Source organism: Mirounga angustirostris, unplaced genomic scaffold (assembly GCF_029215605.1).
Source record: "Mirounga angustirostris isolate CCGP_5_RB_7025 unplaced genomic scaffold, mMirAng1.0.hap1 SCAF_10, whole genome shotgun sequence".
Taxonomy (NCBI): Eukaryota; Metazoa; Chordata; class Mammalia; order Carnivora; family Phocidae; genus Mirounga; species Mirounga angustirostris.
In genome coordinates, this window is record NW_026991718.1 from 65,143,186 (window position 1) to 65,167,768 (window position 24,583).

The following is a 24,583-nucleotide window of genomic DNA, read 5'->3' on the forward strand; positions in this document are numbered from 1 at the left end:
CCTCGAACTGGCAAGGCCCTCTTCCTCATCCTAAGCGGCCCTGCCTCCCCGCGCTGCACCGGGGCTGAGTCAGGAGCCCGGGGACCATTTCCCTTTGCACTTGCTGGGTGAGGTTGGGCCCTGGGACGATTACACAAAAGGAGGGATTTTGCATTTCAAAAGCCCAGGTTGGATCAAAGCCAGTGGCCCAAACTGGTACCAAGAAGCCTTCCAAGCCCTCCCTCCCCGCCAAGAAGACAAGATAGCTCCATCTCTGAGCTTCTTCACATCCTGGCCACATGCAAACTTGGAGACCGGGCCTGGCACAAGAGGCTCTCTCGTGACCTTCTCCTTGAGAAGTTGTTTTCCTCCAGTCACCTTGTCCAGGAGGCCCAGGTGATCTTCTCGATGACCATGGCTTCGGTGACCTGCTTCCCCAGGGGGACCTCATGCACCTGGCGCTTGTAGGCTCCTGTTGACACCTGCAAGCAGAAGGCAACCAAGGCCCTCAACCTTCTCTCCAGGTCAAAGGGCTCCCCTTTCGGTGGGCTGTTTCCCAGAACACCGGCCGAGCCTCTGGCTCCCCAGGACTTTTCAACAAATCCAAGTTCAGCTTGAGGCTGCGAAGCCTGTGGTCAGCCTGCAGCAAAAGTCGCGGGAGGAGGACATTTTCCCATTCCTTTTCTGGCTCTTTTCCGAAGTCCTAAGGCAGTGGTTACCCAAATGTGGTTCCTGACCACCAGCAGCAGCATCTGGAAAGTTGCTGGAAATACATACTCTTTGGTCCCCCCCACACCAGACACTCCGAGGCTGGGGCCCAGCAGTCTGTGTTTTAACGCCTCCAGGGGATGTCTGATGCTCCAAGTTTGGGAATCCGTGTTCTGGGAGAAACAGGTGCTTTGGTACAGAGGTAGGCAAGTTTTCTCATGGACAGCCACTGACGTAGACGATTTCTGAAGCATCTAGGGCCTGACCCTTTCTTCTCTGAGAATAGCCTAGGGGGAGATAGCCATTTTCCAGAAAATCTCCAGCCCCTTCTACCCCTGAGGGTGCCTCTAGCCTGGCCACCCTGGGTTTTCCTGCTGTGCACGGAATGTGCCAAGATCTTCCCCACCTCAGGGCCTTCGTACAGATGGCCCGGAAAAACGTTCCTGCCTCTCTCTGCTGGCTAACTCCTACACAGCCCACAGACCTCAGCTTAAATATCACTTGTGCGGAGAGGAAGTGAATCTAAATTCAGCGCCTGTTAAATGCTCCCACAGCACCCTGTACTTTTCCTTCCCAGGACATAATCACAATTTGTAATTGTATGTATATTTTGTGATTATCTGTTGAACGCTTGTCTTCTCCATTACAGGGCAAGCTCCAGGAGAGCAAGGAGCAGGCCCACTCTGTCCACCCAAAAGCCTAGCAAGGTGCCTCGTTCAGTAGATACTCCTGATGAATGGGTCCCCTCTCGTTTCACAACAGGTATCCGACTCCAGGCCGGCTCACCAACGCCTAATATTTGTTCAGAGTGCTGGATAAGACATCATTCTCTTTTCAGCTCAAAGTCCCAAAGGTGGGACCCCTCTTCATCCCTTCCCACTGTCTGTTCCCCCAGGAGAGTGAGGAGCCTCCACTCCAGGCCCAGAGTTCAGGTCCCAAGTGTGGACGGGCCACACTACTGAAGACGCGGAACGGAAATGACCATGGATAAGAAGCCACACAGGCTCAGGTACGGCCCCGGGGAACCTGAAGGTAGGAAGATTTGAAGGGGAGGAGGTGGGGGGAGGCTAGAAGTGGATTAGGGCTTATGCTGCCTGCATTTCTTACTGAAGGACAACTCCACTTTTAAAATTCTAGTTCTTCAACATTCTTAAATTCTCTAGGCCTCTGCCCTTTCCTTAATAAAGTCAGGGGGAAGTAACAGTACTGACCGGGTTCCTGTGACGAAGAAGTGAGTACACAGCCCCGCACAAAGCAAGCACTCCATTGCTGTAAGGCACCACTGTTGGTGCTGTGGCTGGCATTATTCCTATTAGTATTAGTAATATTATCATTATTATTATTGGTTGCCTCGGAGCGCAGCAGAGCTGAAACATACCTGGATGTATCTGCCATCCGCTGAGAAATCCATCTGAATGACAAAGCTTGGAATATCTTTGCAGTAGCCAATGCGATTCAGGCTTGTGCCCTGAGTGAGGTCATAGAAGTCAACTGTGTGTTCAGAAGAACCAACAGCTAAGAATCTGCTGTCTGGGCTGATTCTAGAAAAAGCAATCCAAGAGCATCGTCCATGAGAAGGGCTGTTTGGGCCGGTCCAGCATGAGGTCGGCTCTGGGAGGGGCCTCCCAGGATCAAAGGCAGGGAGATCTCACTTCATGACTCACACACGGTTACCTTCTCTGACATGCTAGGGAATTCAGCCATTTCTCTGGATCCTAGCCCAGGGCAGTAAGGAAATGCATGCAGCCTTAGGTAGAATGGCGTGGTACATGTAGTTTTTACTTGGTAAAAACTCTCATGGAAATTAGCAAAGACATGTCTGAGAGTTCACGTGTGGGAGAGTCTCCTTTCACAGCTGGCTCGCTGAAAGGGACGCCCCTCACAAATGAGTTCTTCAGTCCAGCCCTGGCCCTGACCCTTCTGGAATGGGAACCACCCTCCTTCTCCCTGCCCAGACCACCTGCTATGTACCTGATATCCTGGATAGCAGATTTCCGGTCTCGTTTTTTCCCCCAGACTTTGAGGCTGTTCACCAGCAAGATGACAAACTCCCCATTCTTCATGCCGATGGCCACCATCTCCCCATCGGGGCTGTAGGCTGCACACCTGGCCGCATGGCCCAGGTTCACCTTGTTGAGCAGCTTCTACATGGAAGCAGAGTAACAGTCCCTGAGCCCCCGGCCGCCTCGGCTGCTCTCCCAGGGAAATCCCGCACCCAGGCCAGAGCGCTCAGGCTGTCTCTGCTGCCACTGTGGGCCTGCAGACCTCTTGCTTCTTACAGGAACCGTCCCCGAGGAGCCGAGGCAGCCAGGATGTTTGAATTAGAGCCGCCTGGGAGACAACACGGATCAGGGCAGAGGCTGCCCAAGTTTTCTGTAAGGGGTTTGGTAGTCCATACGGTAGGCTTCACGGTCCATATGATCTCTGGCCGCCACTGAGCTCTGCCACAGGTGCCACGTAACCCGTGAGCCCGGTTTACTTTGTAGAACAGGCAGCAAGCCGGACCGGACCCTCCAGCCTTAGACCGCCCCCCTCTTGCTCCAGGAAAAGAGCTGGCGCTTCCGCACCTGGTGGCTCAAATCCCGAGCCCTGGCTGTCACTAGCCGGGTGCGTTTGCGTCAGTGACTTCCCCACTGTCCCTTTGGAAAAGAAGGGAGATTAATACTGCTCGTGCAAGACTGCTGTAAGCACTAGCGATCACGCATATGAGGCATCTGGTGGGTAGCAGGTACTCACTAAATGACAGCCATTGTTGATAGTAAACACAGTAAATAATTATGAAAATTCACGTAAATATAGCAACCATAATTGGGCTTTTGCATATCTGTTCTTTGATCCTCACACTAAAAATATGAAATATTTACTGGCTATTTTGTGATGAGCCCAACTATTTTAATTATTAGAACTTAAGCACTTGTTTATTTTTTTAACTTTTTAAGATTCTTTAGAGAGAGGAATCTTTAAAATTCTTTAGAAAGAGTGTGAGTGAGCTGGCAGGAGGCGGAGGGGGGCGGAGAGAGAGGGGGAGAGGGGGGAGAGGGAATTCCGAGCAGAGTCCGTGCCCGGCATAGAGCCCGATGCGGGGCTCAATCCCACGGCCCTGGGATCAGGACCTGAGCCGAAAGCAAGATTGGGACACTTGACCAACTGAGCTACTCAGGCGCCCCTAACTACTTGTTTTAATATCAGATAACACTTGGCCACAATAATTTTCTCCCCAGACTACTCTTTGCTATTTTTCACTCAAGATGAATTTTTTAATTTTTAATTTTTTTCCATATTCCAAGAGGAACTTTGGTGGGATTTTGATTGACACGTTCCATTTGGGAACATCTGATGTTTTAAATCATTCTTAGTCTTCCCACCCAGGGAAGACCTATCTCTTTCTTTTTAAGGCTTTGTGGACTTTCCATGACAAGAGAAAAATTTTCAGATTATTTTTTCAGATTATTTTCAGATTATTCCTGTACTATAGTTATGGATGGATACACAGCTAAAAGACGGACTGGGTGTGTGTTGGCTGTCTAACTTACTGGCTGACCTGCCACATCGCCCCTCTCTGGCCTGACCCTGGCCAGACCTCTCCTCCCGCCAGGCTCCGGCCAGACCCACCTGCGGGCATCCGAGCCCGGGCAGAGAGGGCCCCTCACCTTGTCAGCCAGGTCCCAGATGCGGGCCGTGCCGTCGTTGCTGGCAGAGATGAAGATGTCCTTGGAGGGGTGTGTGGCCAGGCCCCAGATCTCCCCTTCCATGTGTCCATCAATCAGGATGTTGGAAGCAGCATTTTTTTCACCAACTTCAATTATTTCTCCATCTTTGGTTCCTACTAAAATTTTTCCCTGTTGCAATAAAAACATTAGAAACAAGACAAATACTGTATGATCCAACTCAGATGACTTACTAGTCCAATTCACAGAGAAAAGTCAAATGGCGGTCGCCAAGTGCTGGTGGGAAAAGGAGAGGGGCGTGAGTACTTCATAGGTACAGAGTTTCAATTCTACAAGATAAGAAACGTTCTGTGGGTGGACGGGGGCGATGGTTGCCCAGCAACGGGAATGTACTTACTACCGCTGGACGGTACACCTAAAAATGGCAAAAATGGTAAATCGTTACGTTCTCTATCTTTTGCCACAATTTAAAATGAAATAATTTTATCATCTACTTGCTATCTGGGGGGTGCTCGGTTGGCAGACAAAGAGATGAACATAGGTAAAAAAGAAGGAGATCTGTATTTTAAAGAATAACTGCAAGAAGAACACAATTAGAGCAAACTGGGAGCAGCTCTGCCAGCAGCAGTGCTTCCATGGGAAGGGCCGAGAGGCTTCCGTGGCTGACTCAATCGCCCACCTACGTCACCCCTCACCTCCCGTTCTCCCTCAGCCGTGGAGGAGATTCCATCATCGGGTCTCTGCAAGAACATTCCACAGACAGCAAGCTCACTACAGAGCTGAGCAGCCAGTTTCTGCTGTTGGACAGCTCAGGTTCTTCTAAGTTCTCCCTCACGCACCGAACAAAACGCCATCTCCGATGAGCCCCACGTCTGGGCCTAGCTCCGCCCCACCTCCCAGATGTCTCATCACCCTACCGGATGACTGCCATCAATCTATTTAAAAACAAAGATCTCCATTCCTAATTATGGAGCCTCCAAGTCATGTCTGCCTTTTCTTATGGGGAACATCCTGAAGCCAAAGCAGAGGTTAAGATTTATTTTCAAGTACCTCGGAATTTCTTGGGGAGTTAAAAAAAAGAAAAGGAAAAAAGGAACACACGCATCATGACTAAGATTCTGATTTGGCAGCTCTGGGCAAGAGCCTGGACATCCATATTTAAACAAAACACAACAAGAGACCAACAACAAAAAAACCCAACCTTGCACTTGTTTCTGAGATTCAGCCCAGGTATGACTTGAAAACCTATGGCTTTGAGTCAGTTTGATGGCCCCTTCCTGCCCTCTTACTGCCCATGTAACTGTGGACATAGGCAAATTATTGACTATCTCTATGCCTATAGTAATAATATTATCTGTAATAGCAGCTAACATCCACTGAATGTGGCTATGAGGCAGGCATAAGGAAAGGCACCATGCATTATAATGCATGTGATCCTCACAAGGACGCCTGTGCTGGAACAGAAAGGTTAAGTAACACACCCAAGGTCACACAGCCGGCGCTACTCAGAAGAGTCTGCACCTGGGTCTGTTGGATTCTGCTACGCCAACTCCCCACGGCAGTTCAAGTCCCACCTCGGAGGCTGGTTTTAAGGATTCAACAGTGCAGCACAGGGAAGGTGTCCGGCCGAACTAACTCTCCCTTGGGCCCCAAGGGGATAGTTGGGGGTAGACCGGCCCCGCCCACTCACTTTGCCCCGGCACACGGAACGCACACACTCCACCAGCTGGCCTGTCTCCAGCTGGAAGGCTCGGCAGCGCTTCATCTCCTGGTCCCACAGTTTCACGGCACCTCCTTCTTTGGTCCTAAAAAGGATCAAGAGGCACACAGCATGTTGGCCCTTGTCCTAAGACTTGCCCGTGACACTCCAGGCCCCGTCCCCATCATCAAGGTCACAGCCACTGGGGCCCAGCAGGACAGACCCTGCAGGGTGGCCTCTTTCTCAGCCCCACCAATGGGTAGTTACAACCATTTGGACTGGCAGATTTCCTAGAATACTTTCAAAGGCCACTATGGTAGAAGGAGAGGATTGCAATCTAAAAAAGTCAAACCGTGTTTTTATCAGATCAAACATGAAGAGAAATGCTTCTCTGTTTTTCTGCTTCATTTTCACATCTCTGTCCCCACGGGAACTTCTCTCCCCTCCTCCCCAGCCTCCCACCCCCCAAAGAGCTACAGAGAGGAACACTTGATGATCAGCATAGTTACTCGGGTCTATCCAAGAATACCTCTCTGGATTTTAAACTACCATGAAACCAGCCCTCCCCATCTCTGACTTATACTTCTGAAAGGTTTGACCTAGGGCCCTCTCGGAGTGAGGGGAGACCGATCTCCCCGCTGCAGCAGAAAAGATGGGACAGCGAAAAGCTGCATTTTCTCCCAGGGGGAAATGTTTCTGTCACTCTCACCCAAGACAGTAAGAGAAGCCCAGCTATCCTCAGGGGAGTTTCAGCTTACGGCCGCTCTTTGCCACCGGTCACTATGAGTCCGTCCCGAAGGGTTGTGTACATTGTGAAGACGGGGCCTGTGTGAGCCTTGGCCACCAGCCGGATGAGGAAGTGGTCCTTCCACACGTAGACGTCTCCATTGATGGCACCCGTGAAAGTGAGGTTGTTCTGTAAACAAAGGGACACCTTCCACACCAAGACACTCACAGCAGCTCTCAGGAGGGTCCCCTCCCAGCCACCTGCTCCTTGCTTAGGTTACCAGAGCTAGAGAAACACAAACACACGCTCAAATTGACCTTCTGTGCTAAGGCAAGGCAAAAGACTTGACAGGAGACCACGAGGCAAATATGATAAGAAAATCACTCAGCCCTGAAATTCACTCTCCTGAGTTGGTTTGGGGCATTTGACTTCCCCACTGTGTGCACATCTGCATGCAAAGGAACTTCCATCCTGGGATCCAGCCCCAGATGACTGCAGAGTAAGGGGTAAGGGGCAGGACTCCAGCCCAAACTTTCATGGGCTTGGGAACAAGGTGCGTAAATCCACACCTGCTGGACCAAGACTTGGCTGGGTTTCAGAATGTCCCCAGGGGAGCCTGCATTGGCTGAGGGGGCCCCACAGTTGGGGCATCTGTGGCACAAGAAGGCTAGGAGGAATCGGGAGGCTGTCCGGGGCGGGGGGGGAATCAGTCCCACACCCTCTGCACTTGTCTAACCCAGGCCTAACAGGCTTGCAAGTCAGTCTGCCTTTACAATGATGAAGCTCCTGGCCTGAGTAGTGTGTGTGTGTGGGGGGGGGGGTCCGACCTTTTCTAATGAATATTTCAAGGGTAAAAATAGGGAAAAATACAGTCAACTCACTTGTGCTAAAGAAAGGGAATAATGGTTGCAAGTAAGCCAATAAAGGAGAAAATGGGGAAATAGCTTTCTTGTTGCTTGCAGCTTTGTGGCTATAAGTGCCCCCCCCGCCATGCCCATGCCCAGGGGTCAGGGTCCCCTCTCAGGAAGCTTCTGCTGGAACTCACAGCACCGAAGGCCACGGAGAGCATCGTCTGCATCTTGGCAGCTTCCATGGACCCGATGACCCCTTTCTTGTAAAGCAGGGCGCTGCCTGCCAGGGTCCAGAACTTCATATGTTTGACCCCGACGGACACAAATTGGGTGTCTGAGTCGGGGCGAAATTCCACCACAAATATGCGCTCCAGGTGACCCCCTCGGCTGGCAACCTTGGCGCCTGTATGGGTGAGAGATTCTGGTGAGGGGGGTGTCCTCCCACACTCCGGGTCAGGCACTAAAGCGCAGCTCACTCAAGATGGCTCTCCATCCCAGCAAGGCCCAGGGTACCCTGCAGATGTTCCTTCTTCCTCAACAGCACCCTCCCCACCTCAGACACTACTCTCAACACCTTATAAAATGGGAACTCTTATTATCCCCAAATTACAGATGAGCCAAACTGAGGCACCGGGAGGTTAAAATAACTTTCCCCAAATTGCTCTACAAATAAAAGGTGGAGCTGGGGTTGTCTGAGGACAAAAGTTAAAGCTCCACAGACGAGTCAAACACATAAATGCGGTTGAGGGAAAAACTAGTAATTAAGTATAAAAGGTAGAATTTTTAAACCCAAAAACCATGAAAGAAAAAGGAATGTGAAGGACTTTTTTTTGAAGAACGTAAAAGCAGAGAATCTTGTAAAGAAATAAAGAACTCTCTAAAGGAATGGGAGTCTCCAATTACACTCCAGAGGAGAGTTCAGCTTCCCGTGGGCGGGAATCATGTGGTGAGTTCAGACACCAGAAGTGAGGAAATGAAGGGTGCCCTTTGCCGTTTTCTCATATCTGGAAGCTTCCACCCCTGGGGCCATCCCTTCTTGCTGTGTTCATGGGGGCCTGGATGTGGCTTGTGGGGGTGAAGTGAGATGGAGGGTTATGTTCGCAGCACTGCCGCTCTGGAAATTTCCCAGGCTCTCTCTTTTCCGCCCTGAGAGTACACTTGAGTGGTTTATTTTGCACCTTCTTCTAAGCCACTGTTTGTTTTTTCCTGGTCTTACTCCATGGACCCTTCTAATTGTGGGCACGCCTGTGTCCCGCCTTGCGGTGGCTTCTACTTTGCTCAGAACAAGTTTCATTCAAGTATCGAGGACCTGACAATGTGCACTTTATATAATAAGCTCATTTTGTACCCAACTTTGTTTCTTAGCTACACACACACACACACCTGGAGTTCCACAAAAACAGTCCTCCAACAAACGAAGAATGAATAATATGCTCTCTAATGGTAAGAAAAATGTAGATAAACCACCCTCAAAACTGTATCATCTGTAAACAGGACTTGAAGTGAAGGAAAAACCACACACAATCGGCTCAGATGAGCTGGTGGTTGGTGACACAACATTAGACATTGTTACTGGCTCAGAACCCTTCTGCAGACACCCAAAGGCTGGTTCCAACAAAGACAATGGGAGAAAGTTCCCCAAGAGAAGGCTTCTCTTGATCATGTTTCAAAGCTTACTTAAAGTCCTGGCTCTCCCAGTACCCCCCTCCCCCCGGAGGTCGCAAGGCACCCCAGGTGAGCAGGAGTCTGGGCTGGGGCAGGGTCGGAGCAGGTGCTATCCGGAGGGGCAGATAGCAGAAGGGAGGAGGATGGGCCTGGACTGAAGGACTAGCCTGTGCGCGGGGCCCAACAGGACGACTCTCTTCCAAGGACCTAGGCATGGACTTGGTCTTGGCCGCTGCAGACGGCAGAGTTCGTGCCGTAGAAGGCATAATGAAGCCAGTTAGGCCCTCACAAGAAAGGGCTTTATAAGCGATTTCCAGCAGTGGGTGGGCTGCCTTGGGAAGTGACGTGGGCCATCTTCCTGCAAGTATTCGGCCAAGGATGGGAGTCAGCCTGTCAGGAGTGCACTTGCAGGGACTGCTCTATGGGGGAGATCTGGACTGGTCCTTCCAATGCTACAAGGCTACGAGTCTATAGTTTAAGACCCCCAATGTCTCATCAGGGGCTGAGTCTATTTAAGACCAAGTTGGCATGACAGGAAATGAAGCTGCATCCCCAAAACTTAGATAATGGGGCCATTTGGGCACCATGCACCAATGAACAAGAAAATGAGAAACGGACAGGATAAGATGAACGAGTCTCATCATAGAAGTTTGCAGGTTCCCAACCTCTTTTTCTCACATGGGGGCTCAGGAGGCATTGGAACTTAGCTCCCAGCTCTTTCTAGCTCCCTCCATGGGGAGGTGCTGAGATAATGAGTCTTTAGAAGCCCTGAATTGGAGAAGAGCCACTTCCGTGCATGCCTGGCTCAGTGTGCCCCAGATACGGGCTGCCCGGCTGGAAACAGACCTCATTAACGTCCTAACTAATTGGATCTGTTCTGCCAACCTGAGAATACACTCAGAAGATTGCACATCTTTGATTCTAACATGAACATAAATTTAGTAGCAGCCTGTGTGTGTGTGTGCGTGAGTGTGTTAGGGAAAGGCAAGAAAGAAATCCTGTTACATTAAATGTAAACCTTGATTATAAGGTGAATCCCCATTTCGAAAAAGTTAAAATGCCAAAAAATAAAAAATTTTAAAAAAGTGTTTCTGAGCCCATGGTGGTAAAATCCTGCCCCAGTTCCCGTAATAAGGCAACCAGGGTGACAAGGCTGCAGTGGGATCTAGAGGTCATGGAAGGAATGTCAAGGACATGGACATTTGGGTGGGAAGGGAGTTAGGATGGAAATGGAGGAGGCCACGGTCTTCTGCCTGAGGAGGAAGGCTGCCAGCAGAGAGTGCCCACAGAACCTTCACTCAACCAGCCCGGGACTGCCCTGGCCATGGGGTCCAGGGGTCTGATGGGCAGTTTCTCCGGGATTCTCCGGCTTCCACCGACCCAGCAGCAGTGCCCACGGTGGGCTTCAGAGTGGGGCCCATGGAGGTTTGAGCCCCGCACACACCACAAGCGAGCCTCCCAGAGGAACAGACGGCCTAGCTCCTTTTACCTTCCTGCCAACGCCAGACGGTGATGGTGTGCTCGGGGTCCACTCCCACCGACACCAGGAGCTTCCCGGTGGCACTGAAGTTGATGTAATTCACCCCTTTCGAGTGGAAGCACCGCAGCATCGAGAGGGTGTGTTTGGTCATGGCGTCCCAGATGTGGATTGAAGGCGTCGTCCCTGAATGTGTGAGGCATGACACAGAACTGAGGCTGGAGAACGGGGTGGGGGTGGGGGCAGCCAAGGCCACGCTTAGGTTCACCCCAAAGCCTTTTTAAGACCAGCATCCTGGGGTGTTACAGTTACTGGGCCTCAGAGACCCCCAACCTGACCGGGCCAGCGGTGAGAGACGACGAGACACACGTGCCGTGCTTTTAGAGCCGGAGGCCTAGGGGGCACTTACGTCCCGCACACGCACTTGTGCAGGGCTTTATGCAAAGGAAACTGGTGAGCTCAGTGATTCGTATCAGCAGTTTCGCCAGATACAATCAGCAAACGCGACACAGCGACATGACTTTGCCGTGCAGATTCCAACCGCTCACGGATGGAGCAGCCTTACCTGGGGTCTCCGTCATACCAACTGCGTTGGGTGGACAATGGCAATGAGGAAGCGTCAAGGGAAGACAACAGCTAAAATAAGTCACGTTTCTAATAGCGAGGCACTTAGCAGCAGCATCGGGAAGCTCCAAACCAAGCTTAGAAATGGACATGGGTTCAAGGAACACAAGCAGCGGATATGTTTGTAAAAACTGCCTTTGAAACGACAAAGTTAAAAAAAAATAACACAACACAACCTCTCACAAATGTGAATCAGTTCACATTTGTCGTTGGCAGTTCCCCAGGGTCCAGAAGAGCCAGGCACACAGACTGCAAGCTGCCCTCGCCAAGCACAATCCCAGACTACAGACGTGGGGCTCTTTATCTGACCCCTGGCGTCTGAAAAACTACCCCCACAAGTCCACAGGGATGGGGCACCCGTTTATTTGGACTATCAGGCTCTGGTCTGACTTTATGATCCCTCAGAATTACCAATCACTGGGTATTTCAACCCAGACGACACAGATATATTGGGGGCTCAAAAGATAACAGTAATGTCGAGAAAGGGTAGATGTCAGCAACCCTCCCGCTCCCTTTCCAGATAATTGCCCGTCAGGCAGTGTCCCTGCTCTGCTGGGGGAAAGCTCGGCGACTGCGGGACCCTCCTACCTATCTGGCTGGTGGCCACCACATTTCTGTACTTGGGGTGCTGGTTCACCGTGAGGCAGAGGATGTCATCCGTGTGCTCGAGGTAGAAGCTCTGGCTCCCTAGGGGCAGACACGGGAGGGTGAGTGGGGGCGGGGGGTCTGCAGACCTCTCAGGGCAACCCCGAACTATTATGTAGCGCCTGCAAATGCCTTGTAAAACTGAGCGGTGAAGGCTCCAAGTTCTCAATTTTAGAATCATGCCTGGGGAGCTGGGAGACCTTTTTTTACATTTACAGATTCTGTTCCAGGCCGGGTAGAAGAGCTGGGGTCTATTCTCTAGCACCTGCCGGCCCCTGCTGCCCATGGGGGTCCAGAGCTCAGTCCAAGTGCAAGGCTCCCAAGGGCCCAAAATGATAACGAAGATACTACCTAACTGAGCAAAATGGCACCACTTACTCATCTGAAAGGGAGGGCTATGGAATAGGAAAGTAATCAGGGACTCTCTTTCAAATCCTTATTTCTCAAAGCACCAATCCACTTGGGTGCCTAGACGGCACAGGTAAGGTCTTCACCCCGTCATGCCCCCACTCAACATATGTCACAGGAGGTAGAAGAAAGGACAAGAAATATGTTATCATCAACTATGACAAATGGGCCTGCCGACTTCCAAGGTAGCCACTGTAAACCCATCCAAAGGCCCAAGAACTAAGAGGTAGATGAAGGCACTGGTAGACAAAGAAATAGCACATTGCTACTAAAGTGATAATATGTGGCTACACAAAAGAGAAAACATATAGAAAATTTCAAGGCCCTCCTTTCCAAAAAAGGCAAATCATTATGTGCTCAGTGACTTCACGGTCTAAAAATGTATGCATAAACAAGTGTGCAGACTTGGGAAGGAGCATAAAAATTTGAAAAAAGAAAGGGGGTCTGTTTTAAGATAGGAAGCGAATAAGGCAAGATGTGAACACATTTAAATCCGGTGGCAAAGATATGGGTGTCAAATTAATTTCTGAACACTTCTTTCAGCTTGCCGTGTTTCTTTTTCAACTATTTGTTTGAGCCATCCTACAGTGAAGGGACATTTGGGGTGATTTGCTTATGCTGTAAGAGTTCTCATTCTTCTGGCTAACTCGTCAAAGCAAGCCAGACTTGAAAATCTGAGCTGCTAAAATATTGGTCACTGTGAAAAATTAATGAGCAAAGTTCCCCGGGGCTCCGTTCTTGGTAACCGGCTGCAAGGAATTTCTCCACTCCCCACACCCTCTTTCCGGCTCCTGTCCCCCCCTCCCAGCCTCTGAGCAGCTGACGGAAACGTGGACACCTCCCTCCGAGGGCTGGCAGCAGGGTGTTGTTGTTAGAAAGGAAGAGGGCTTTGACCTTTGAACGTGGGCCTCCACACTTTCTAGGACCAAGTGATTCCAGGCTGGAATGGAGAGGACCGGCTCCCACAGGCCGAGAAGGCGCCAGCCCCTGGGCGTCTCAGGAGGGGGAGGCACACCCGGGGGGGGGGGGCGGGGGGGGCGGGAAGCAGAGCCTGCCCTCAGAGGGGGCCCCGGGGCCGCGTTACCCGTGGCCAGGTTCTGCAGCACGCCAGCCGCCGCCGTGTGGAAGATGATGTCCGCGCCGTCATTCAGGTAATGCAGGTTGTTGCGACAGTCGAATCCCCTGTAGCCAAACACGTGATCGAGAGCCAGCTCCTACATTCCCACACACAGAGGGGAGCAGCCCTCAGAGGAAGCAGGAGCAGGGCCGGGAGCCCGCGCTCGGGGGGCAGCCAGCCCCTTACCTCATGGGGACCGCGCGGCGGGCTGGACAGCCAACCCCAAGCCGAAAGCCTCTGGCTTCTTGGCTAGCTGAGGAGAAAACGCAGCCCTTTCTTTAGTTCCCTGAAACGCTAGGGGGACTAGGCTCCCATACAGAATTACAGGCAGTTTTCTCAATAGGCCAGATAAGCTTCGGGGCTCTCCAGGTGAGTCCAGGCCTACTGCTGCGAGGCCCTGCAAAGGCTACCTGGAAGTTTTGTGTCCGTGCCTGGGCAGGCACTCTTTAGGGGGGCTGAATGGTGGCCCAGGGCTTTGCTTGGATTCCCACGGATGCCATTGGGACTGGCAGGGCAGAGTATCGAGGCAAATGGCATGCTCATTCTGTTGCCTGGTGCTTGCCCTACAAAGTTTCTACATCATTTGCATTTTTTTTTCAACAACGAGATACTGTTCTGGGTTTGCAGTCTTTCTCTTCTTCCCGTCTTGTCTTCCATGACAGAGCAGTGGCCGATTAAGATCAGGTCAGTTATTAATGCGATTTGGCGCACACGTACTGTTGGCAGCTCTTCTGTGCTAGGCACAGTGCTGGTGGGTGGGGTACGAGATTAAGAAGGTGTGGGTCCCTTTTTCTAGGTTCCCTGATTTCTCTCTCTAAAGCTCATCAGTTGCAAACATCAGAGTAATTGTCCTAAAATACCATAACCCCTCCTTACTCCAGAACATTCACGGACTTTCACTGCATTTGGGATAAAGCCCAAACTCCTAAGCTGGCATAATTACCCCTACTCACACATGCCCTGTACCCCTCGGTCAAGCTGAATTGTCTATTTAGCCCACTTATCATGAGCTTTCCCATTTGTATAACTTTGCTTTTTGAAATCTCTCTTGCCTAGAGAGCCCTTCTCTTCCTTTCATCTCAGCCTTCTCCCACCCCCATATGTCTCCCAGAAGCTGCATGTGTAATATGTGACCCCTCATCCTGGTGGACACTAAGTCAAATGGGGCCAGATGGTTTCCCCCAGGATTTTAGAATTGAGGACACTGGTAGGCTTGGCTGTCTAACTAAGTGAGGAGATATAAACTCAGGGGCTGGGTCATACCCATCATCTACCAAAATAGTTCAAGAAGTCTGCAGAAAAAGAGAAGGATGCATCAGACATACAGAGCCCTGGTGGGCAGAAAGAGGCACCATCTTGGTTTATGATGGCTTCTCAGCTTCTGGATCCTGTCTTTTCCTAAAGCTCAGCCGCATCTTCTGACCTATGCTCTGTTCCATGATAAATACCCCCAATTAGTCCTCCTTTTCCAATAAAAAAATTTTTAAGATGGATTCTTCTGTCCTTAGTGAGTTCACAGTGTGGTAGGAGGGACAGATGACTGAGAAATAATGGCGGTAGTGCCTATGACAAGGGCAGTGGATGGGGGGTGTGTGTGAAGGATATAGGAGGGTTTAGGATGAGGAGAATCAGGGAAGCGCACAGAGAAGATGCCAGAGAAGAGCTTAGAAAGACCAGGGTGTGGGGAGGCAAGAAGCAACACCTTCTAATACACAGGGTCCTGAGGGCCCACCCCTGCATCAGAGAATGTTAAGTAAGGGGTTTGGGGACTGGAGATTTGAGGTGCAGTGGCAAATCACAGGTGCTGAAGCTGGAAGGTGGCTCCTGGTTAAGGTTTTGAAACCAGGCACTTGAATCCCCCTGGCAGGGTGGGAATCTCCCAGGTCTTAAAGCTGCGGTGAAACTTGAAGAGTTGTATTTTAGAGCTCGAACTCTGTGGGCAGCAAGATGTGTCAGAGAGGGAGGGGACTCTGAATGCAGAAACAACAGCTAGGAGGCCCCTCTTAGAAAAGAACAGGTCCACAGAGCGGCAATCCTTAAGTAGGAACGACCGAGTTCAAATCTCTCTCTACTCCCTGGCTTGGAGAACTTGGGCATGGGACCTAATCAGTCACTTAACTTCTGGAAGCTGGTGTCCTTATCTGTAAAATGGAAACAATAGTACTATCCTCCTCACAGGTATGAGAGGTGCATGAAATACATCTTGGGAAGTACGTACACAGTCCCCAGCTCACCGTGAAAGCTCCCACAACATTAGAGACAGTGAATAAACTTGTGCTCCCCACTGTGTCTCCCCTCTTCTCCCCTGAGGGGGACTAGGTCTGGGGGAAAGGAGTCAGGTTCGAAGGACATGGGACATTTGCAAGTTAGTACTGACAGGACCCCATGACAGGGCTGAAGGAACATGACCCAGTGGGTGTGATTCCCTGGGATTGGGGCCACAACGCTATGTAGGAGGGAGAGAGGACAAGAGAGATCCAGCAGGTCCATTCAGGTTTACTAGAAGGTACCTATGGGACAGGCAGATAGTGATGTCCATCAGGCAGGTCTTAGAACACTGATATCAGATAAAAAACAAAATAGTTTAACCTCCTCACCTCAACCAGTTTCTTTTTTTTGGTGATATTGTTCTTCTGGAGTTTCTCAGGCTGGGGAGCTGCTCTGCTAACGGGTGGTCTGGAACAGAGAGTGACCAAACAAACAAACAAACAAAAACAACCCAAAACATAGTGTTGAACAAAAGGCAGCAAGGTTGTTGGTCCCCACGCAGCAGACCCTCCACCTGGGTTTGTTCTGTCCTGCTTCCTCCTTTGCTCCCCCAGAAAGGGTAGATTCTGACATTAGGGGTCCCAGATGATGGAGGCGTGGATTTAGAGGCACTGGGGTGGACTACGCCACACCTAAGGCATCGTAGTCAGGGATCAGGCTCTCTACCTCCTGGGAGCCAGGAAGAACACAGGAGCCAGAGGGGCTGATTTTCAAACCAAAGAGGAGCCTAAGAATGAGAAGGAAGAGGCTATGCTTCCTGAACCCACCAGCCATTTTCCAGGCAGGAACGCGCCTATATTGTTCAGAATTAGGTGGTCAAAATCGTGGCATGGGGTGAAGTGGGACTTAAAAGTCAGGTGTGGGAATGGGCCCAGATGGCCAAGTGCCCTGGTCATTCTCGATACACAAAAGGGCAAGTGGGAAGTATAGGGAGAGAAGGCAGAAAGAATGCCCACTTGGCCCTACACCTTGGAGTTATGGTTTACCTTAAACTGCTACCATCATCCCGAAGTTTGCCTTTCCCTGCTCAATTTTGGCTCTGGGCCTCCAAATTTAGCTAAGAGACTGTATGATGGGTAAGCTCTCCACTCTTACACCAGTAGGCCCACTTTTTGTAACGTGAGGTTCCCTTAAATCAGACTTCCCAGAGCTGAGGACACGGGGGATGGGTGGGGAGAGACCTGTCCCAGCTCCCACTGCAGGTTCCAAATCCACAAGTTACTGCTCTTGGGCTATGCAAAGAGAAAGGATTACCTTGATCCCCTTGTAAGCAGCAAACAAAGCCAAGTGAGAAACTTAGTACAGTTCAGAGCCACATTAGCAACCACCTCATTCATGCACAAGCATTATCCAAGTGAACAGACATTCCTGTGTGGCACAAACCATGCTTCCCGGGCATGCCAGCAAAGAACTAAAACAGAAATGAAAGAGTGCACCAGTCTACGAATCCAGAAAGCTCATACCCTGGCGTCTCTGGGCAAACTCTGCACTAAAGCGCCTACAGAATAGGGAGAAAAAAGGAAGCCTTGTCAATGCTTCCCGCACGCTCTCTGCGACTTTGTGAATGCGCCTGGGGACTCGGCTTATGTGAGAGTGTGCTGGGGAAAAACCTGTGGTCAGAGAAACGATCACATCCTCCTGGATGTTGCTGGCAGTTACGCACAATGGGTGCTTTGTTTCCGAATCAAGTTCGACTCATAATTTAGCCTAAGAATTCCCAGTGTTTCTTGGTTGGGCAGCTTGCCTGCTGGAACGGCTTGCGTTTTTGTGCTGGGGCAAAAACAAGTTACCTTTATTTTCTGAGAAACTCTTCAATCAAAACAGGTTATGTAATCATAAGTGATAATTGGACCAAATGGTATTATCTGCACTGAAGAATAGGGAGCAAGCACAGCTCTGCGAAACGACACCCCCGGCTGATGTCATTTGCTGCCAAATTGAGCAAAACCGGGAGGCTGGGTGCATGCCAGTTCTCGCAATTAGACACTTCCTTCACATTAATTATCACTTCCCAGGACATCTGCTCTTTCTTCTGTTTTAGTGGGACTTTCAAATGAAATCCGTGGGTTTCTTCTTTCACCTAAGAATGTTCAAGTGTGTGACAGAAGCAAGCCGAGGTCTGAGATGGGGGCAGGAGGACACTGGGGCTACAGCGTGGTTCAGAGGCAGAATTTGAGGTTAAACACAGGGCTCGTTTCCAGGGTACACACAGGCTGTATAATATGTCCATATTATACAGGGTATACAAAGTATGCATACAAGCACAGACACTGCATATTCATATATACACGAGATTGTATATATATACACATAGAGGCAATCCGATGCTTTTTTTCACCTTGATTTTCAGTTAAAAACTGAAAAGGAAAGCAATCTCAGAATGTTTCTTTCTTATTTCACAAGCATATGTTTATGGCTGTATTGCTTCAAAACTGAAGATGAGAGGGGCAAAAGGAAGAAACCTGCATGGTGGCAAATTCAGCGGATTGTAAGTATAGACCCTTGGCGGTTGTGGATTCTGCATGAACGCTTAGTACTGGATGCTCATCGAACACCTGGGCTTTTCCAGAGTGCTGTGAATACTTACTTGACAATTCCCTGCCTCCAAAGGAAAGCAAGTTAAAACACAATACAAGCATTAAAGGCTTCTTTCCAGGCATCTATAAACAGTGTTCGTAACATCAGACGTGGGAGGAACTGCCAAAAATCTCAAACACAGCCAAAGGCTGGAGGTTTGGCATTTTTCAGCAGATCTAAATCCTTCCAGATTCAGATTCCATTGGAAATGTGACTCTGAAAAGCTTTGCTGAGGTGGGAAAGAGTAGGGTGCATGAGAACATTCACTCACTTCTCAGTCCAATAAACTCTTTATAGCTGGCTGTCCCAGCTGGTACTCAGGATGGGAGAGCCAGGAAGGGAGTGAGCGCAGTGGGGATTAGCGGGGAGACACGGGAAGGTGAAGAGCCCAGTGTGGGGGGCGAATGGTGGGGGGGATCCCCGAGGGGGGGAGCAGAGACACAAAGGGGCCTCTGGAGGCAAGTGGAACTTTGAAGTCACTCAGGGAAACAAAGAAGAGAGTTTCCACTGGGCAAGAAACTTAAGGAGGGAGCCTGGCAAAAGAGCAAACAAACTGGATAATCAGGAGAGAGGACTACGGACAGGCTTGAGCTCTGAGAGAGTAGAAGAGAAGCTTTGCCAGTGAAGACAGAGCAGAGGCAAAAAGCCAAGGGGAGGCCTGTGGACTCGAGCTCGTGACTGGCTGTTAAGCAACGAGGCGGCAGTGTTCTTTTGCGGCACTGGGGGGTGCAGGCTGCAACACCCACCCTTGCCGGTGGGTAGTCCCTACTGCACAGCCCCATGGCCTCTGTGGAAATGGCACATTCTTGGGCAGGGAAGGACCATGAGGTCGGTTGGTGCTGCAATCCTGTCGTCTGGCAGCTGGGCTGCTGAAGAGAAAGCTTAGGCTCACTTGAAGACGTGTGTGGTCTTCCCAACACGAGCTCTCACCTCACAGAGAGCCCCCCAGAGGTGGCCAGGGCCCGGTGTTCACCCCTCTTTGCCCCCCCCAGGGTGCTGGTGGGGCAGAGCACATGATGACCTGAGATGCGCAGGAGAGGGCTCAGAGCCAAGTCTCTGAGGGAAGCGTCTGAAATGATGGAAGACGGGAGGAAAATCAGTCACACCCCCAGATGAGCGCAACATGACAGCCAACTGGGGAGTGAGGCTCAGAAAGCAAGTAAGAAACAAAGTTGTTGCAAACAGCTTCTATAAGAGAGGGGTGTGGGTGTGGAGAAAATCAGCTACTTTTAGCCAAGAAATGAAAGTTTGGAATTGTTTTCAGTGTTGTTAGTCAGACAATGTTCAAAGGGTCCTTGGAGGAAACATAGCTTTCTTCAGATTCCAAAATGTGGCATAAAATGGTCTAAGAGTCTTCGAAATGTCTTGGGAAACCAAGCTACTTTTGATCCTTTTTTGCAGGAACCAGCAGATGATCTGAGCACTGTTTCAGTATTGTCCTCCAACGAGACTTATCAGCCCATGGGTGGGCTTCAGGTACTTATGCTAAATTGTGTTTGCACCTGTGCACTTTTCTGGGGGAAATGAGGCATGTCTTTAGCAAATTTTCGAAGACATATGTGATTTGAGAGAGAGAGATTAAGAACCATTGTGCTCAGATAAATTCAAGTTGAGGAAAATTCTACAAAGCCATGGGAGATCTCCATTATCAAAACAAAAGGAGTTGGATTCTGTTAAATGTATTCCTGTGTCTTCCAGAACCACTTGTAGAACTGCTCATTGGTGAACTGGAGTAGAAGGGAGAGAGTCAGACAGGAGAATAAAGGGATGCCCTGAGGGAAGCCTGCCAACTTCCAAATTCTTTGGACTGAAGCCTATAATATAGCCCATCTCCCCCTTTTTTTTCTTTACAAAAATGGGGATATAATCCCAGACTTGGCCATTTTAGGTGAATATCAATTTATTTGGGTGAAAAATTGAGGGCATAAAGAATATAAAGGAGGAACTATGAATAAGGTGGGCAGACTATTGAAGAAGCCACTCCAGCAATCCAAGGGAAGGATGATGAAGATCTTGACTAAAGCAATAGTTGTAGAGAAGGAAACAAGGGAATCTTTAAGGAAATACTGGCAAAGTAGACTTCAAGAACTTTGTAATTGCTTAGTTGTAGGCATTGAAGGCGGAAGAGCAATTCGGAATACCAGTTTTCTGCCTGGGCACCTGGTGGATGGTGGTACCAATGACTGAGACAGGAAGAGAAGAGTCATGACAAAAGATGATGAGCTCCCTTGTGGCATGTTAAACTTTGGACGTCTGTGGGCTGGAAGCCCAACTGAGAGGTGGGACTCAGAGAACCATCGGCCAATGGGTGGAATATATGAGATTATCAGGAAGAGAGTTGGAAGCCTGAGGACCAACAGCATGTGAATGGCTAGAAGACGGGGCAGACATGGGACACCGAGAAGAAATGATTGAAGAGGTAGGAGGAGGGCCAGGAAAGATAGTTCCTAAAAAATAAGTGAGAGAAGAATGGATATAACTTCACTATCCTACATGGTATCCACTGGCCACATGTGGCTCGTCCAAATTAAGACGTGCTGTAACAGTAATATAAACACCAATTCTGAAGACCTAGTAAAAATAGTTTTCAAAAAAGAAAATAAAATGACTCATTAATAATTTTCACAATGATTATGTGTGGAAATAATATTTTTAATATATCGGGTTAAATAAAATACATTATTAAAATTAATTTCACCATCTCTTTTAACTTTTTAAATGCGATTACTAGAAAAATCACCTATGTGGCTTGCATTGTATTTCTACCACACAATGCTACTCTAGAAGAAGCACGTTCTTCCTTTTAATAAGACAAAGAGGATTTGGGGATCTGAAAGTCACCATGTCTGCAAGATGGCAGGGACAGAAGACTAACTGATAGAATGGGCTAGAGAGTGAAGGAGAGATTTGGTAAAGCCTGGATGAGAAGAAGGAAGGTAAGGGCAGGAATATGTGTGCAGGTGTATAGGATCAGTGGGAAGATTAACTTATTTCCCGAGCAGAGTTTGGTGGGGATGGGAAAGACCAGAATGCATTTCTTGGCTGAGGACATGGATCCAGTTCGGGGGGAGTGGCATAAGAGATATAGGAGTGAAAGGCAATGATCAGGGAGCAAAGATGGCTGGCAGGCTGAGGTCCAAGCACCAGCTGAAGGACCAGCCTTGAATAGGAGGAGGGACTTCATCCTTCTGAGAAGAAAGGAAGTGAATGGTTTACATGGGGTAAAGGATGGGAAGCAAAACAGAGGAGCGATAAAGAAGGGCCAAGATAGAGTTCATGCCCAATAGCTTCTGTTTTCTCCATGAAGTAGGGTAGAAAAGCCAAGAGTAGGGTGTAGGGTTTGGGCAGGAGGATGAGGAAAGGCCAGAACTGTCTTTCACTGTGGAGTGGCTGGCAGAGGGAGCCAACCAAAGACATGAACACGAAGGAGCAGTGGAGGGCCTCAGTGTCCCTGGCAACACGGACTCTGTGAGGGCAGTCTGCACTAGTGCGATTTTCTAGTCAGAAGAATGGAGGTATGTGCTGTAGGGGAAATACAGGGGTGAAGAGCCAAGAAGACTGGAAAAGTGGCATTCAGGCAGACAAAACAATGAGGCCAGGAGGAGTTGATGAATCTAGAAACAATGGAAGTATCAAGGTATCTAGGATGGTTTAATGAGGATTAAGATCAGTATTACTGGGAATGAGAAATCTAGAGGAGAGAAGTTGAAGACACTGATGGAGAAGGGAGCTACTGGTGATGATATAACCCCTGCCTGGCAGGAGCTGGCGGTCAGTTGGTTGACCATTAGCGAAACTCCTCAGAGACAGGAAGTTGATAACTGACAAGGACAGGAAAGGGGAAAAGATGGCAGAGCATGATGGGAACTTCAAAGAGTGGGGTGGGGCTGGCCAAAGAGCGAGCCAATATGCTTTACAAACACCCACAGAACACCTGATCCCCCACACCTTACAGCTAGGGACACTGTTTTCAAGGGGCACGAATCATGCACCCCAACAACTGCTTCTCCAAACACCTCCCCGGTTACCACATTACAACCACACAATAGGAGAAAAAGGGAGGGTAACAACCCCGGTAGCGCCCAGTCCCGCCAAATGGAGATGAGACATGTTCAGAGACTTGAGAGAAACAACGGCACCCAACCCTGCCACTGTCCTGTAAGAGACGCTCCCTCTCATCAGAAAATCGCTCACCAGTGTGTGACGTGTTCGTTACCTCCATGAGCCAGTGGTTTGAGTCAACTGTTTACACTGTAAGAGTATGATTTCCTGGGTGTATTAATCTTTAAAAAAAAAAAATCACTCTACCTCTGCATTTTCAAGCCCTGGCACATTTTTTTATGATAAAAAGTGAACAAACTAGGCTCTAATGAATGGCAGGTTTGATTCCTAAAATTATCAGTTATAGCAAAGTCATTATTCTGCTTCAAACAATACATAAAATCAAAAGAAGTGAATAAGGGGAATCATTTATGAAGGTAGCATTAAATTCCCTTAAAAAACCCAACTATTCAGAGTTACATTGGTAAACAACAGGCATTTGAAATGGTTAATTTCAGCATTTTGAGAGTTTAATAGATACCGTAACTTCACATCCTCCCACCTTGTTAAAGAACAGGAACCTTGCCAGCTTCTACCTACTCAGACCAGCCGGGAGTGCAGAACTCGACAGAACTAAGGGGTGGAATAAAGAACAACTCAGCCTAGAGAGAAATGCTCTGGGAGAGCAGGGATGCTCCTTGGCCTGTGTGCCCCGCACACGTGCAATCGCTGCCCCCGAGTGAGGTTTGAGCCTGGCTTACACGCAACAGACAGGCAATGGCATGTCTCCTAAGAACGAACTCTTAGGCTCTTTAAGGGCAGTCCATCATCACAAATGGGATGGAAATGGAGAATTCAGGCTCCTTCCCATTTATCAGACCAAGCTTCAAGATAGGATGTAGGGGGTTTGACAGATCTCAAAATGGTAACTTTGAGGGTGAATTCAGAAGCACCTGTTAGCAAGACTGTCAGTTCTTAGCAGCTCTTACAATCTGAGCTCACAAAGCAGCTACTGATCAATGATGACAAAGGGCCTCTGTGAGGCCAGGGGAGCGAGGAAAGGGGAAGTGCCAGGCTGTTTATTCGTTTATTTTCCCATGGAGGGGAGCACTGTCCTGATTCGCCAAGTTCACCATGCTTCAGGCAAACTTGAAATGGGCAGTGACTGATTAAATACAGCATTAAAAAACAAAAAACAAAACAAAACAAAAAAAAAACTGGGGGGCAGGTTTCTCTCCCTGAACATAGCAGAAAAGGTTAGAAGAAAAATTGGGGATTACCTAGAGATGGCGGTTTCTTTCAATTCAGGGAAATCTAGCTAACTTTTGCAGTATTTTTACACTTCGCCACCTGTGAGCATGTTATTTGTTTCACTGTAAATCCACTGACAGAGAAGCTTTGGATGTAAAATAGGTGTGACGGCTACAATAACACAGACTTGCCTTTTCCGTTCTTTTTGCCTTGGGTTATTTAAATAGATTTAAACCAAACAGACATTTAATTCCTAACAGACAGATGGTATGAAGATAAAATTGTTTAACCTGAGAGAGCTGTCCCACGCCAGATTCTACGTGGGTCACACCGTGCCCCACAAAGATGAGACCACCCATGGATGCTAACAAAATGAAGGTAAATCTGGTTGCTGACCAAGAAGGGATTTATAGACCATTTTGAGGACAGATGAATATATTTAAATATTAAGAGAAGCAGGCTAAGTAAATTCATCCATTCATCTACTCATTCGACAAACATTTGTTTACCATGTACTGTGAGCACAGCACTGCGTTAGGCACACGGGGAGACCCAGGACAGCTCGGCACTGACCCTTGAGGCACTAAGAGACTCACAGACAAAGCTGACAATCCAGTGGAACTTTAAGCATCTTGATACATGGACCAAAATATTCAGGATCCAAGGATTAAAGGTGGCTATTAATTTGGGGCTGAAACAAAAACAAAATTCCTTTAGTGTTTCTTTATAAACCCATGGTGTATCGTTTTCTTTATAAGATTTTCTTTTTGCTTAAGTTCATAAATCTGTATAAACCAATTCAGAAGGGATATGATAAAGTAGGAGGTCAATTTTAGGGCCTTCCCCATTCAGCTGTAAGCACAACTTAGGAAAAGGTT

At 49.0% G+C, this 24,583-nt stretch overlaps 1 protein-coding gene across 1 annotated transcript in view; it reads right to left on the minus strand.

Moving 5' to 3' along the window:
- EML6 (EMAP like 6) overlaps positions 1–24,583 on the minus strand; it is a 266,233-nt gene that overhangs the window by 4,412 nt on the left and 237,238 nt on the right. Inside the window, exons 29-39 of the mRNA XM_045886192.3 lie at positions 16,166–16,244; positions 13,536–13,665; positions 11,987–12,085; positions 10,787–10,960; positions 7,827–8,035; positions 6,813–6,970; positions 6,046–6,160; positions 4,338–4,526; positions 2,659–2,831; positions 2,066–2,228; positions 358–461 (exon numbers count right to left, since the gene is read on the minus strand). Coding sequence (XP_045742148.2) covers positions 358–461; positions 2,066–2,228; positions 2,659–2,831; positions 4,338–4,526; positions 6,046–6,160; positions 6,813–6,970; positions 7,827–8,035; positions 10,787–10,960; positions 11,987–12,085; positions 13,536–13,665; positions 16,166–16,244 — 1,593 coding nt within the window. The remainder of the gene's footprint in view (positions 1–357; positions 462–2,065; positions 2,229–2,658; positions 2,832–4,337; positions 4,527–6,045; positions 6,161–6,812; positions 6,971–7,826; positions 8,036–10,786; positions 10,961–11,986; positions 12,086–13,535; positions 13,666–16,165; positions 16,245–24,583) is intronic.